The 16,925-nt window shown below is 40.6% G+C and overlaps 1 protein-coding gene across 1 annotated transcript in view; it reads left to right on the forward strand.

Moving 5' to 3' along the window:
• PATJ (PATJ crumbs cell polarity complex component) overlaps window positions 1-16,925 on the forward strand; it is a 368,834-nt gene that overhangs the window by 316,256 nt on the left and 35,653 nt on the right. The window contains 4 exon segments of the mRNA XM_043575139.1: window positions 5,014-5,097; window positions 10,881-11,074; window positions 13,737-13,884; window positions 14,990-15,076. Coding sequence (XP_043431074.1) covers window positions 5,014-5,097; window positions 10,881-11,074; window positions 13,737-13,884; window positions 14,990-15,076 — 513 coding nt within the window.

Consider the following 16,925-nt stretch of genomic DNA (forward strand, 5'->3'; position numbering starts at 1 on the left):
CCCAGGTCATGATCTCGCAGTTGACAAGTTCGAGCCCCGCATCAGGCTCTGTGCTGAGAGCTCAGAGCCTGGAACCTGCTTCAGATTCTGTGTCTCCCTTTCTCTCTCTGCCCCTCACTAGCTCGTGCTGTGTCTATCTCTCAAAAATAAATAAAAACATTAAAAAGAGAGAGAGAGAGGGGCGCCTGGGTGGCTCAGTCAGTTAAGCGTCCGACTTCGGCTCAGGTCATGAGCTCATGGTCCGTGAGTTTGAGCCCCGCGTCGGGCTCTGTGCTGACAGCTCAGAGCCTGGAGCCTGTTTTGGATTCTGTGTCTCCCTCTCTCTCTGACCCTCCCCTGTTCATGCTCTGTCTCTCTCTGTCTCAAAAATAAATAAACGTTTAAAAAATTAAAAAAAAAAAAGAGAGAGAGAGAGAGAGAGAGAGAGACTCCATGTTGGGTTGGGGAGAGTTCTTAACCATCGTGTTTTGTGTAGCACAAACCCCTAACTAGCAAGTGAGGTCCATAGATCATCACCCCACTTCATTAAGCGAGAGGCTTCAATTTTCACTTCCCCAGTTGTCTTTTTGTTCACTGTCTACAAAATGATCAGCCCCTGCCCTTAAGGTTTTTGCTGTGGAGTTAAGGAGACAGTATTTCAACAGAATTGATGCCATATGGAAAATCCCAGGTTAGCTTCTATACAAGTGCAAAATAAAATATTCAAAACAGATGAGATGCTTGCAATGGCTGTAGGAACACAGGCTTTGGTGTTAAACAGTCCCAAGTTGGAATGTGATCTTTCCTACTTAGAAGATGCAAAGACCTGGTCAAGTCTGAATCCTTCTGAGCCTCCATATCCCCAACCGTAAATGAGACTAATAATACGGCACTTGCTTCGTCGTTATGAGGATTGAATGGCACGAATGGGAAGCGTGCAGCAACTCTGGCACAGAGGTGTTAAAATAAATGAGATGTTCCCACTTCCTTACTATGTGCTGGCATTGTACATAAAGCTTTATGTGCAGATAGTATTGTTAAAACCATATAAACATGAGGAAGCTAAGGCCTGGAGAGGTTAACAGTCTTCCCAAGGCCCGTGGCCAGAAGTAGCAGGGCCAGGATTTGGACTAAGAAATCTGACTCCAGAGGCCTAGCTCATAATCATCTGTCTCTATAGCCTCGCCTCAGTGTGAGCCAGCAACCCACCCACAGGGAAATGATGAATAGAATGCTTCTGGAATAGATGAGTTTTAGAAGTCATTGGTATTGGTAGATGGAGTCACTGAGGTATCCTAGGGTGAAGGAATGTTACTTAAATATGCAGAGATAAGAGTGGAAGAGAAGGTACTCAGAACTGTGCCAACAAGCAGTTTTGCTTGAACAGCTCAAGAGCATTAAAATTTAAGAGGATATACAATGAGGAAATAAGAATCATGTGTATAATCAACTCCAAATTTTTTCCTTAAAACAATAAATAGCAGTCTTTCATTAATGACCCGTTATTTCATCTAATCACAATTTTTTCAAAGTAAGAAGTAAAAATTTTTTGTGACCTTGTCAAATAGATGCCTCAAATAGCTCAATACAGTATCTTTTTTTTTTATTATTCTGTCCTACCTTATCAACTGTGTAAGTTGTAAAAAATAAATCTATTTTTCTTTTCAGTTCACCAGCCCACATTTCTAATTTACCTGTTGGCCCCCACCTCTCATGTCTAGCACCCCCTTTTAGTACAGCTGAGCAGAACCTTAACTTCACAATCCAGTGTCAACACATAGGGCACATGGTAAGAAATGTGACCTTTTTCTATTGATAGGTTAGAGTGTCTGCTGTTTTCTTGTATTTTCATTGATAACTTTAAGAGAAATCAACAGTAGTCAAGCAAAAGGGAAGAAATAATGAGTTTTTCACACAGACTCCTGAACAAAACAGATTGACAGGGAGTTCAGCATTTGAGCAATAGTATATTTCTTTTATTTATAAGATTCATTATGGGGCACCTCAGTGGCTCAGTTGGTTAAGCGTCTAACTCTTGATTTCGCCTCCGGTGATGATTGCATGGTTTGTCAGTTTGAGCCCTGTGTTGGGCTCTGACAGCACGGAGCCTGCTTGGAATTCTCTGTCTCCCTCTCTCTCTCTTCCTCCCCTGCTTGCACACCGCACTCTCTCTCTCAAATAAATAAACTTTAAAAAAAGAGTTCATTGGGGCGCCTGGGTGGCTCAGTCGGTTAAGCACCAGACTTCAGCTTAGGTCGTGATCTCATGGTTTGTGGGTTCGAGCCCCACATCAGGCTCTGTGCTGACAGCTCAGAGCCTGGAGCCTGCTTTGAATTCTGTGTCTCCCTCTCTGTCTGCCCCTCCCCTGCTTGTGCTCTCTCTGTCTCAAAAATAAATAAACATTAAAAAAAAAAAGAGTTCACTGAACACCCAGAAAGTATTGAAGAGGTTTTAATTCAGGCTACTTTTTTTTTTAGTGTGTGTTTATTTTACTTACTTACTTACTTACTTATTTATTTTATTTATTTATTTATTGAGAGAGTGTGAGCAGAGGAAGAGCAAAAAGAGAGGGAGACACATAATCCAAAGCAGGCTCCAGGCTCTGAGCTGTCAGTACAGAGCCTGATGTGGAGCTCGAACCCGCAAACTATGACCTGAGCCGAAGTCGGACACTCAACTGACTGAGCCACACAGGCGCCCCTGGGCTACTTTTATGGAATAAAAACTACAGTTGATATTTTTCTTCCATTTAAGTGTAAATGAAGAGAAATTTCCCATTTGACTTTTGTAATGTTGCAAAATTAAAGAAGTTTATGCTGGAAGTTGAGCTCTGTAAACACCATGTTAGGAGGAGTTCAGTCTGATTCTGTCAGTCCAATGAAGGGGGGCTGTTTGGCCTCCAAACTTGAAACACCAGCGTGACACAAGTCATTACAAGGAACTTGCGTTAGTTTCTCCCTGCACTGTTTTCATAAAACTGGCCCTTGGTGTCATCTTGGCAGTGTTGCTGGGATCTCCTGAAGCCACTGACCCAGCACGTTTTCACAAAGCCATTCCCTTGGAGCAGTTCAGAGGAACCAACTCTTGGCAGTCTAGATGCTCCCTGCATCCGGAAATTTCATAAATCAGAGTTAAAACAAAGAATGGTCTAAAATCTGTTGCTGATACAAAATCTGTAATGTAAATTGTCTGGATTAGGGAACCTCTCCTGTCTCCTGGGAGCTGCCTTTATAATTGCTATAATAAAGAATGTTTTCAGAAGCATGTGATGATAAAATGAAAGTAATGAGAAAGATATTTGGAATCCAGCAGTCATCTGGTTGTAGAACTTCTTAATATTTTCTTGTATTGCTTCTCTACTCCCAAATTCACATAAGAACCTTTTTATTTATTTTTTTAAGAAAGTAGATTTGGTTTGGATCTTTTTTTCTTGTCCTATTTGTTATACTTCTGCAAGAAATATTTCTTTATGTTTGACTTCACGTCAATTTAATTCTGATTCTGAGGTTCCATACTTCTGGGCCAAGGCAGAATCACCCTCAGTCATTTCGCAGGCTCCTCAAGCTCTCAGGGTTCTGGTTTCCTCACAAAACTCCCAGACATCATTGGTGGGCCCCTGGCCATTATCATCAGTCCCCCCCCAGTAGTCATCAAGCCCGTCTTACCCAAGCTTTCATGACCTCAAGTCTAGAAATGCTGTTGCTTCCAAGCCCCAGTGCTTGGGACACAGGACTTCTTCCAAGGTGGGATCCATTGTGCATGGCTTGTGGCCCCCTTGACCATTGCTTGCAGAGTCTTGTAAGCCAGTGCATGTGCTGGGGCTGGTGTGGCATGGGGGACACTGGGCAGTGCAGGGCTTCTGCACTTCTCATGGGACCCACAGATCTCTGTTTCTAGTCTCCACGCAGAAGCTCTTTTCCTTTCCCAGCAGCCCTCCAATACAGCTGGCATAATCCTTCCAGCATCATATTTTTCAGGCCCTTCAGTCTGATAAACAGCAGAAAGAACCAATGGCTTCTGGCTGCTTTAGTTTTCAGCTCTATAAAAATCCTCTACTTGCTTAACATGAGGGGGGAAAGTTGTGTGAACATATTCAACTGAATATTTTAAAAGTAGTCTCACCAAAATATATGTACATATGATAGAAATATTTGGGTGTAGAGATGTACATTGTCTGCAGGGATCCTTAGGAAACTGTTGATGGTGATTGTCTCTGGGGAGTGAGACTGAGGGGCAGACCAAGGAGGCAGTTTATTTCTGTGGTTTACTACATGCTGTGGTATTGCTTGAGTTCTTTACATTGGTATGTGTTATTTTTATGATGATTAAAATTTAAGGTTATTAATTTGAAAAGATAGGAATTTTTTGTTTTAATTCACTAACCATGAAATACTTTCCTCAGCCCAAGCTTACCTGCCTTAGGTATTGTCCTGATTTTATGGCTCAGAATGCTGAGTTCAAGAATTAATTTGCCCAAGATTACACAATGGTGGGTCAGAATTGGAACCCACGGCTGTCTTACACTTACTTAGGGTCATGAACACCCTTCCCCCTCCTCCATGCTTCATCCTCCAGGGTCATTTCACTCCACTTAAGTTCTTTTCTTTCATTGCCCAAGTAATGGGCCTGACAGACCCCCTGCATCAGACCACACATCTATGCCAAATCCTTGAATACTAATAAATACTTGAAACCATGTTTCAAAATATACCATAAAATGAAAATAAGAATGACGCACAGTTCACCTCAAGTTCATACACAGCAGCAATGTACAGGTTAACAGTAAAACACAGGGGGGAAGTTTACCTTGAACTATTAGGCAAAGCCAGTTCTAAAGGAATGAAATAAGAAACTTAGGAAAAATTAATTATACCTTGGAATATATGGTAACTGTGTATTTTATTTACCTTCAGGTCCCATAAAATATGACACTATTAGCAAATGGCAATTTATGGGTCGCTGCCTATGGTTTGGTTGTTTGTGTAAGGAAGCATTTATGGTTGTCGAAAATTAATAAGAATTTGTTTTTTCTAGGATGCTATAGTTATACACGAAGTCTACGAAGAAGGAGCAGCGGCCAGAGACGGAAGACTTTGGGCTGGTGACCAGATATTAGAGGTATAAGACTATGAGTTTCATTTAATACTAGCAAATACAGTTCCCTTACTGACCTTGATCCACAAAGTATTTATTCACAGTCTTGTACTCCATTTTATCCTCACTTATCTCTCTCCCATTTAGCAAAAGATGTACCTTACTCTTTTTTCTTTCTTTAATGTACATTGAATAACTATAATCAGAATCATGGCAGATCATCAATCTAAATCTGTGAAAACTTTTTTAAATTAAAGCAAAAGTACAACCTATAGTTCTATAATCTTAATGTCAAATGAGAGTGCATAGTATTGCAACTTGACTTGTTTTGCCGCTTCACTAAACCTGTCTAAATTCTCCTAAAAACACAGACATATGCAAAAACATGGACAGCCGATGTTTTAAAGACTTCAGTGCTGTTTTAAGTATTGTTTTCTTACTCCTAATAAATCGTTAAGTAAAATGCTTTCCGCTTTTGTTTTCTAGTTGATGAAAATGTAGAATCTTCTCCCTTTAGGGAGAAATGAAATGTTTAGCTTGCCTCTTTCAAATGGGCTCTCAATTAGCAAAGGTGTTAAAGCCTTTTAGAAAATGCCAAAGCAGGCAGTATCTGAACTAAGGAACGGATGAATGGCAGGTCAATGCCAGGCATTCTGGTAGGTGGAACGAAAAAGCTTTTTTGATGATGTGAGACCTTTAGGCAACATTTATTTTCATTGGATGAATTTAATTGAATAGTTAACATTTTATGGTGGGCATGTGCATTTTTGCTTTGCAACTTTAATACAGCACATTATGAATGACATCATAGAATTTTATTTCCCCTTTGGTGGTTCAAGTTTGCCTCCCAAGATGAAACCACAGATATAATTAAGGGCAGAAAATATAGGCAAGAAAGAGTTAAAGGAGAGGCCGGGCTCGCTGCAAATTAAATTCAGGGTTTCTCTGCAGACCTTTACTGTGCTTCATCATTGGATTAGGACATATTCCCAGTACATTCATTAAGGTACAAGTGTATGAGGTTAGAAAAATAAGCGAGGCCTCTTTGGGATTTGGCTTGACTGCTTTTGCATATAACACCATTTTTTAGTGGTCAAGAGTTTCAAGGGTTTTTTTTTTTTTTCTCCCTAGGTTTTCTAATTAACTGGTGTTATCATAATTGGCTTTATAAGATGAATAGATTGAATATTCAAAAGAGTACAGATGCATACATGCCTAGATACATGATTTGTAAGCCCATGGATTATTCTATAATGGTCACTTGAAACTAAATCTAATCTGTGCAGCATTTTCTTGATTATGGTGATGGTTGCATAGGTATAAATCACATAAATTAGCAATATAAATTATATACTTTAAATATAGTTTATTTCATAACAGTTATACTTCAGTAAAAAAAATCCCTTTTTAAAACTATTTGTATGGGATATCTCAGCTGTAGCTGTTCTCTTTCATATTCATGTACAAGTGAATACTCAGGATAGGTTAACATGAAGAAGGCAATTAAGTGAAAGGAGAAATTGAAAACTCAAACCATTTCCTGGCATCCAACTGAATTATATTACCCAATATGGATGGATGGTCTATACTCCTCATTAAAGATGACCAGGACATGGGGCACTTGGTGGCTCAGTCAGTTGCACGTCCAACTTTGGCTCAGGTCATGATCTCACAGTTCGTGAGTTAGCCCACGTTGGGCTCTGTGCTGACAGCTCAGAACCTGGAGCCTGCTTCAGATTCTGTGACTCGCTCTCTCTGCCTCTTCCCTGCTCATGCTCTGTCTCTCTTTCTCTCTCAAAAATAAATAAACATTAAAGATGACCAGGATATAATATAACAGTGTGTGTCAACTAAAACAAAAGTTGTTTTTTTTATTGATCAGGAAATTTTACCCCATGCAGTATCTAGTCCACAAAAGCATGTCATGTGTTTAGTTAAGAAGTAGCTGTATGGGGGCACCTGGGTGGCTCAGTCAGTTAAGCAACCAACTTCGGCCCAAATCATGATCTCACAGTGTGTGGATTTGAGCCCTGCGTCGGACTCTATGCTGACAGCTAGGAGCCTGGAGCCTGCTTTGGATTCTGTGTATGTGTCTCTCTCTCTTCCCCTCCCCCGCTCACACTCTGTCTGTCTCCAAAATATATAAACATTTAAAAAAAATTTTTTTTAAAAGAAGTAGCTGTTTGGTCAAGTAACATCATGTTTCCTTTGTAAGCAGCTTTAGACCCCACATTTGGACTTGTGCTAGTTGTGGTTGATGTGTACAGATGCATAATTAGGTATCATCAGCCTTTGGCCTGCAGGTTTGCCTTGAGAAAACAGGCCAGCTTTGGCAGTACATTTCAAGACCGTGAAACAAGATAACTGTGTATCAGCACTTTCCACACAATGGCCTTTCTACTTATGAGAGTCCTCTACATTGTCAGTGGCCTTTCATAATTTTAATTCTATCCTCTTGTTAAAATCAGGACAAGCCATGGGCCGCCTGACTGGCTCAGTCAGAAGAAAATGCCACTCTTGATCTTGGAGCCGTGGGTGCGAGCCCCACATTGAGCATAGAGATTACTTTTTTAAAAATTGGGACAAGCCAGATTTTGCTGACAAAGATCTAAACCAGCAATTTTTTAGCATGGCAAGATTTATGATTCTATAATTAGCATGAACTGTCTTCTTTCTGATTCTCCTTCTAGGCTCAGTCCCTCATCCTTCCCTAATTCTATGTCCATTATCTTCTTCTATTTTTGTGCAAGTGGGAGCAGAAAGAGTAAAGGGCTAATGCCTGGTTTTCCCTGTGGAATAATGTAGTGAGAAAGTGCTGGCTGGTTTGGTTATTCTTTCCCTCGAAAGCAGTGACGTCCCCACTTCCTCGTCCTGCCCAAGAGATGTGATACACTCCCCTTGATGACTGGGGCCTCCTATGGCTCTTTGTCTCAAGTAGGGAGCTCTGCAATTACCACCCCTACCCTTCTACAATCAATGCTCTAAATAATGCATATAGTGCTTCTGTAAGGCACTTAAGGTAATACATCACTCCACAATATTTGAGCTGCACAGCGATATTTCTCTTATGATTACTGGTGCATTTAGTGGTGCCTCTTGATAAGCAAAGGAGGAAATGAAAACTGTGAACTTGGAGCAGATGTCTTGGATTTGGGCAGTCATCTTCATGCTGGAATTTAGTATAAATTGCTTTTATTATATTAGTTTCATGACAGTGCTTTTTATGGAAAGTATAATTGCTAGGGCCTCTCACAAGCTATTTCAGAGGCTTAAGAGAACTCACCTGGAGTCCAGGGAAGTAACTATTTTGCATTTGAGTAACAGAAGTGGTCTGGTGTGCCATCTATTGGAATACAGGGAAATAATCACTTCGGACCACATTTTCTAGAGACATTGTTTTCCCCTTTGTCCTATGGATTTACCTCACAAACAATGAGAGTGCACTCATGGGCCTAAAGTAACAGTGAATGCTGGCACTGACTGAAAACAGCCCTGACAGGGGTTACTTCAGCTTCTTATAAAATCCCAACTTCTAACTTACATTGCACTTAGCTGTGTGCCAGATCCTGTGCCGAATGCCTTAGAGGGTTTATTTCACTTAATCCTCACAACACTAAATAGATATTATCTCCAATTCATAAATGACCCAGTTGAAGCTTAGCTTGACTAATATACATAAGGTTTCACAACGTAAGTTAAAATCCATGCTCAAACTGAAGGGCGTCTGTATCTAAAACCCATACTTAACCACTGTTTGGGTTGGGGTTTTTTTGTTTTTGTTTTTGTTTTCATTATTATTATTTTTTAAAGTAAACTCTATGCCCAAGGATTTGAACTCATGACCCTGAGATCAAGAGTCGCATGCTTGGGGGCACCTGGCTGGCTCCGTCAGAGGGGCATGCAAGTTTTGATCTCAGGGTCGTGAGTTTGAGCCCCACATTGGGTGTAAAGACTATTTAAATAAATAAAACTTTAAGAAAAAAAGAATCGCATGCTCTGGCAACTAGAGCCAGCTAGGCACCCCTTAACCACTGGGTATAGTTAATGTAATTGAGAACACAAACACAAGATATACCAGAAAAGAAAAAGCATCATGAAAATTAGGCTTTTAAACATTTTTTCTGGCTTATAGAATCAGCTTTAAATAATTGCTCAAAACCCACCTTCTCCAAGAAAGGCTCATTGCTCTCTTCTCCCTCTCTGTAACCAATCTTTATGCCACAAGTCACTAGTCTTTGGAATGTTAGAATTGGAAAAGCCTGAGACCAATCCCTTATTGTACAGATGAAGGAATGGAAGACCAGAGATAAGCTTGACTTGCCCAGGACACACAGGGATGGACTAGAACATGGAGTAGAACCAGCATCTTGAGGGAAGTCTTCTATTCTGCCACCCCACCCCCCACCCCATCACCCACCCCACTACTGGCCATGACCTGTGCCTACTCTTCCCTTTGTGTCTTTTCCTAGCTATGACCTTGAGGGAGTGACCTATGACTCCCTTCCTTTGAGTCCTTGGCCATTCTTCCCCTCAATTTCTCCTTTTTGTTAAATCCACTAATCCATAACAGTACTTGACTTTCTCTGTGGCAGGGGATCCAATAACTCATTCTAAGAGTACATTGAGGGGTGCCTGGGTGGCTCAGTTGGGTAAGCAACTGACTTCAGCTCAGGTCATGATCTCACGGTTTGTGAGTTTGAGCCCCACGTCGGACTCTGTGCTGACAGCTCAGAGCCTGGAGCCTGCTTCACATTCTGTGTCTCCCCCTGTCTCTACACCTCCCCTGCTCACGCTCTGTCTCTCTCTGTCTCTCAAAAAATAAATAAACGTTAAAAAAAAATTTTTTTTTTTTTAAGTAAGAGTATGTTGAGGCAGAAGGGTATAGAGACTAAGGGTGGGAAGATAGTCTGGGTTCAAACCGTGACTAGCTATATAACCTGGGTCAAGTCTCTTTAGCCCCTCCGTGACTTACTTTCATCATCTGTAAAATGGTAATGGTGCCTATTTCAGAGAGTTAGTATAAGGATTAAATGAGTAAATATTTACAAAGGGCTATTACACAAGCACTACACAAACATTTCTTAAGTAAAACACAAGTAAGTTTGAAGAAGTAAATAAGTAAACTGGCTATATGATCTCCATTTAGCAGACAAGGAAACAGAGGCTTACTGAGGGCCCACAACTTGTCCAAATTCACGTGATTTACCGGAAGCAGAGCCATGGCTTTACTCAGTGCCGTTTGCAGTACAGTTTGCTTCTAACTTATGGTCCTATTTGTGCTCTCTCGGATCCAGGTTCAGAAGGGTGTACTTCAAGGGGGTTTCGACACTGTCAGAAATACTGGTCTCTCATTTTTTTTCCAGCTTATTCTAAAGTAGTTGTGATGTTTGCAATTAAGAGTGAGGACGTGAAATTCAAGAAGCAAACTGAGTCCTAAAATGCTGACCAACACTAATGTTCATTTCCCTTTTGACCTCAATTACACGAGGCCGTTAGACCCTTCCACCCCTCCTGCTCCCTTTCACCCTCCCCCCTCCCCAACCATGTTGATTCCATAGTAGAGCTCACAGCTTTGCAAAACAGCATTCCTGTGTGTACTAGGCACCCTCTATGCTTTTGGGGTAGGGGAGGATAAGGGCTACCTCCTTTATACATGAAGCAGCTACTACTGCCAATAGTTGCTACCTGCCTTGGGAACGGCTAGAAATTTCCAGAGGTTTGTCACTGGTTGGATTAAAGAGCTCCAGACAGAACCGGCATGGAGGTCTCTGCTGTCAGCAGCCCATCTCAGATGTCCATTGTTCCAGGTTAATGGGATTGACCTGAGGAGCGCCAGCCATGAAGAAGCCATCACAGCCCTGAGGCAGACCCCCCAGAAGGTGCGGCTGGTGGTGTATAGAGATGAGGCACACTACAGGGATGAGGAGAACTTGGAGATTTTCCCAGTGGATCTGCAGAAAAAGGCCGGCCGAGGACTGGGTCTGAGTATTGTTGGGAAACGGTAAGGAAATACTATGCAAGTTAGGACAGATTGGCCTTTCCCTTCAGAGCCCTAGGGAGCCTACAAACACTGAAAGGTAAAGTCTCGTGTAAACTAATAGTATGGCTTCTAAATTCAACCTATCTATAAATATTAGAATGACATTGGTAATGTCTCTGAGCAAGATCTTACCAAAAAAAAAAAAAATGTGTCATATGAAGATAGAACCTGAAGCCCAGTCAACTGAGACTATATTTGTTCCCATATAGAATAAGAAGAGACTCGGGGCGCCTGGGTGGCTCAGTTGGTTAAGCGGCCGACTTCGGCTCAGGTCATGATCTCACCGTCCATGAGTTCGAACCCCGCGTCAGGCTCTGTGCTGACAGCTCAGAGCCTGGAGCCTGTTTCAGATTCTGTGTCTCCCTCTCTCTCACCCTCCCCTGTTCATGCTCTGTCTCTCCCTGTCTCAAAAATAAATAAAACGTTAAAAAAAAATTTTTTTTAATAAATAAATAAATAAATAAATAAATAAGAGACTCAAAAGGGTTTTTATACCTTGGAGTCACTTAGATCTGAGGCTTTACCCAAGAAATAGCTAATATCAAGAGATAGGTTTATACAGAATTGGGTTAAGAAAATTCCGGAGTGCCTGGGTGGCTCAGTCGGTTAAGCATCTGCCTTTGGCTCAGGTCATGATCTCACGGTTCGTGGGTTCAAACCCCACATCGGGCTTTGCACTGACAGTGTAGAGCCTGCTTGGGATTCTCTCTCCCTCCCTCTCTCTGCCTCTCCCCTGCTTGTGCTCTCTCTCAGTGAATAAATAGACTTTAAAAATTTTTTTAAAGAGAAAGAAGATTCCTCTGCCATGAGTACCATGTTAATCTTATGCTGTTAACTACATCTAGCTGGTGAGTTTCAAAAACTAGCTGAATAAGTGTAGTTGAGAGACAAATTCTTTATGACAGTAGTTTTCATTAAGAAAGATGTCCCCAAAAGGTAACTTGCACCAAAAATGTAGGTAGATCCTGGTGGCTAGGCTTTTCATTTGAAGTCTGTGCCACTTACCCATATGATAGGCATTATAGAATAATATCAGTAGATTAGAGAAGTAAGTCATATCTTGCAACTGCAATTCCAGCTTCCATGGTTTACTGGTTTTAGTTATTTGGTGTGTTTTTATTCCAACAGGGCTGCAAGATTGTCAGGTGACGCCCCAATATGGCCTTAAATGGTTATCAACCATCGTCTTAGGGAGCATTGAAATGGTTTTACATATATTACATCCTGTCCCTTCAGAGACTTCTGACGGCTAGCCCAGTGTTTTTTTTCCAGCAGTCCAAGCTGTTATTAAAATAAAATATTAGAGAATTTTTGAGAGCACTGATTTTGTGCCAGGTACTGTGCTGTCCTGATCTCATTCTTCAGCACTGTTAAATCGTCACTCAGAAAATGCATTACAAATCAAAAACGTTGAGACTCATATTTCTAAACAAACTGCCTGCATACCTGGTGCAGAGCACCTGACAGAACCCATGTTGAAGTTTGCTTACCTGTGACACATACATATGCCTGGCGAGATTCCACAGAGAGTAATGGTTTTTACTTTATTGCCTCATAGTGGATTGATAAAACCATCTTCGTACAACACTAGTATTTCAGATTGGGTTTGTAAGGAACATTCACGTTCCTTAGCCCAAAATGTTCCATTGTAAAGGATCAGGTGTATACGCTTTCACAATGCACAATTCTTTGACTTAGCAATTCCACAACTAGAAATGTATCCTAACAGTATTCTTGTAGATATGTTCCCCATTTGCACAGTGTTTGCAACAGCTAGTGACTGACAATAACCTCTATATTTTATCTATATATTTTACTCATCATGAAAGTAAAGAACCTCTGTAGAATCGAATACAGCCTTAAAAAACAATGAGGAAGCCCCAGGTGCTTTCTCCACTTTTTAACCTCTTGAATTTGAGACATACAAATTTATTTACTCCTCAAATAAATAATTATAATTAAAACCTTAGTAACAACAGGAAAAGGAAGAGTGATAAAACTAGAAATTGATCAGATACTAGTAAGTGAGCTAATCTATAAGGAAATAACTTTTACATTTTAAGAGTACTTAATCTATAAGGAAATAACTTGTACATTTTAAGGGGCGCCTGGGTGACTCAGTCAGTTAAACGTCCAACTTCGGCTAAGGTCATGACCTCGTTGTCCGTGAGTTCATGCCCCGCGTTGGGCTCTGGGATGACAGTGTGGAGCCTGGAGCCTGCAGCCTGCTTCATATTCTGTATCTCCCTCTCTCTCTGCCCCTCCCCTTCTTGCTCTCTCTAAGAAGTAAACATTTAAAAAAATTTTTTTAAGAGTACTATGCTTTTTAAAGTGAATTTCCATTTCATTTCACTAAGATTATCCTCTTGCAGAAATAATGCCCTTGGGCCAATAAAAATGAATTTTACAGTAGGCAGCACAAATAGGTATAAACTATTTAAAAGGCAAGCACTCTGAGGTTTATCATTTGGGAAGTTAGTGGATATAATTGGATGAGATGGCTTTGTAGGACCATTCTTCCAAGCGTTAGGATTTAGTGAAACTGTGTAGAATGTCAGTAATCTCAGATTTACTAAAGAAATACTAAATTGTGCCATTACCCACTGCTCTATGGTATTCACAGAAATGGAAGTGGAGTGTTTATTTCTGACATCGTGAAAGGTGGAGCTGCAGACCTTGATAGGAGATTGATTCAGGGAGATCAGATCTTATCTGTGAATGGGGAGGACATGAGAAATGCCTCACAGGAGACGGTGGCCACTGTCCTCAAGGTGAGTCCCCAGGCTGCTTTTTGCCTGGCTGGTGTAACTAAAGTCTGGGGACCGGGGCGGGGGACAGTTCTAAACTGGCTTGGTTATAAAATGGGTTAGACTTTCTGCTAATTCGAGTTTTAACTAGAGATCTAAACTCTGATTACTTTAACCCATCATAACCAGCTTTACAAGAAAGCTGCTATAATGACTAACAGGATTGAGGAGTAACCTCTTTGGGGATTTCTAAGCTAGTTTTTATACCTGTGAGAATCCAAGTATCCACAATTATCCTCAAGTGCATTAGATGGTATAAGTTCTCCTGGAATCACAAAATTCCTCCTTCTCTCTCTAACACTGTATTGTCGTGAATTTACCCAATCTAGCTTTTACTGCTTGAGGGACCACTAAAGATTATCTAGACCAAGTCCTCTGATTCACAAAGGAAGTTTGAAAAAGTAGAGCAGCACGCCCAAGATGACAAGGGTCTGCTTGAGTGGTTTTCTCACCACGAGAGCCATTCCTCACTGAAGTCATAGGGAGGCAAAGGTTCAGAATTCCTTCCCTTCCAAGTGTCTCTGCAACATGGACCCTACCTCCTTTGGAGGAAACGGATTAATAAAAGCTCCTGTAACTTTGCGTTGAATTATAACCAGCTGCGTCTTATGCTGTTTCACAAATAGCTGTGGAAGCTTTTGCAAAGACAAAAGAATTTTGTGTATTGCAAGATCCTGATTTTCTAGTGTAGTCAACTCTTGGTTGTGACTTAGGAGAGAAGTTATTTGTAGATTATCTCCATGTCTGATTTCTCGGTCTTCCTTTCACCCACTTTTCCTTAATTATGTCACTGCTCGTGAATACTTCCATCAGAAGGGAAAAGGAAAAGAGGTGAATTGAAATGTAATCCTTTTACCATGTTTTAAAAAGTCATGAAGTCATGACGTGAATACCGCTGAGTTGGTGAATTTCTGTTGTTTTGTGTGATTTTTTGAGGACTGAATTTCCTTTTTGCCTGTTGCTTTTGTCACCCGTTTACAATTGTTGGCTGCAGAGATGAGCGGAGGCCCTGCCATGATAATTTTAGAGTATAAATGCTGGTTTTCACCTCTTTTCTTGTCTTTCCAAGTGTGCACAGGGGCTGGTGCAGCTAGAGATTGGAAGACTCCGTGCTGGTTCCTGGACCTCCTCAAGGAAGACGTCACAAAACAGTCAGGTTGTTGATGGCTTCCCATCACACTGACTCACCTGTCCCCACTGAGAGAAAGTCCCCATTTCATAAGTGGTTGTTTGGAAATAATGTATAATATACAGCATATTCACAATACCAAGTTCAGTGCATTTTAATGTGTTTGAAATAAAAATGAAAGGTGGGATGGAAATTCATTAATCCCTAGATTTTTCTCTCCTTTATTGCCTGCCAGTGTTTTCTTAGAACTACTTTTGTTGTCCACTATTAGCTCTGTATTGCCTATGCATGCATGTACACAGCTGTGTTTATTTAAAAAAAAAAAAAGAAAGAAAGAAGCAACATCTGGTGGCAATTTGACCCTCATTAGCACAACATTGTTCTATTCGTTCAATTAAATATTGCTATAAAGTTAACTTGTGAATAGCCACTCACACATGCTGAGGGCAATTAATGGTCTATTCCTAAGAGAGTGAAGTATGGGGGGTTATCCTATGAGAGGGAGGCCTTAGTGGGTGACATTTTGTAGGTTAGCAAACATCTTATGTTTATTTGCAAGGCTGATGTAAGTGCCACTTTTTTTTTTTTTTTTAACAAAGTATATTTCAAAGTTTTGGGGTTTTTTATTTTGTTTTAATTATAATGGCTGAAAAAGTCAAGATGGTAGACTATATGTTTAGTCCCATTTGGTACATAATGAAACTGTAGAAACCTGCCTGTGACCTCCATTCCCCTTTGTGGGTTATAGATGGGCCTTTGTTTTGAGGTTAAAAGCATGAGTTTTAGTCCTCTCCCTGGTTGCCATAGGCTTAAAGCCTCTCCAAGGCCTTTGTTCAGAAGTCGTTCTGAGTTTGTGGTTTGCATACAGGAATGCTTCTGGAATGCTACGAACTGCCTCTTTTGCTTCGTTGGTATTAGAAAATAGGTGAAAAAAAATACCATTGTTCGGATAGGATCACAGACTAGGTATCTTGTCTTAGAGAATCTTGAAAGCAGTGAAACCCAATAAACATCATGTTAAGTTTAGAATATTTTATCTCTTTCATTTCTGGTCTACACAATGAGCAGCAAATATCATGTGTACTAAGACACAGCGCTGCCATGGGACTCCAGGAGTAAATGGTTGATAATGATTCTAACCAGACTTGTATCAACAGTGGGAACCTCAGATGCAAAATAGTTGTCTCAGCTTCTTCCTTAGTGGAAGATTCACTTGTTGAGTGATTTCACTAATGGCTAATTTCACTAATCTAACAGGAGGTTAGATTATCCCTGAACAATCCTAGGGATAAAATTTTTCCTCTTTGGAGAATATGGGAAGGCGCCACAAAGGAGGCCCTTTTGGGTCTCACTGCAAAAGGAGTTTGATAGGTTGAAAAGAGGGAGAAGGCATCCCAGACAGATGGACTAGCATATACAAAAGCACAAAGGGATACAAAGGATTCCAGTGTTTTAAGAAAAGTTTGAATTGAAGGAAGAGGTAGTAAGTAGAACTAGATTTCTGCCCTTGAGGAACATGTATAAGAAGAATGTCTTGGGTGATTAATAAAGTTCACACTCAGGTTAAATGCAGAGCTAACAAATTTAGAAGGTCTATTATTAAATGTCAATAAAACCATCATCACCATTTATCTGATATATAAATGTGAGCTGTTCTATTTTGTAAACCTGAGACAGTATCAAAGTGCCTTACCTTCTTACACAGAATTTTTACTTCAGGGGTAGAAGTCTGACTCAGTTTTAAGAATAACAGTAAATATGTTGTATCCTTACTTTCTCCTTAAAATTTGGCTAAGATTATATGAGAGGCAGCAGTCATATTTGGCTAATTGAAAGAAGGCTTATAGCTGGCTGTGGAAAGGATATGTTCTCCATG

This window comes from Prionailurus bengalensis, chromosome C1 (genome assembly GCF_016509475.1).
Source record: "Prionailurus bengalensis isolate Pbe53 chromosome C1, Fcat_Pben_1.1_paternal_pri, whole genome shotgun sequence".
NCBI lineage: Eukaryota > Metazoa > Chordata > Mammalia > Carnivora > Felidae > Prionailurus > Prionailurus bengalensis.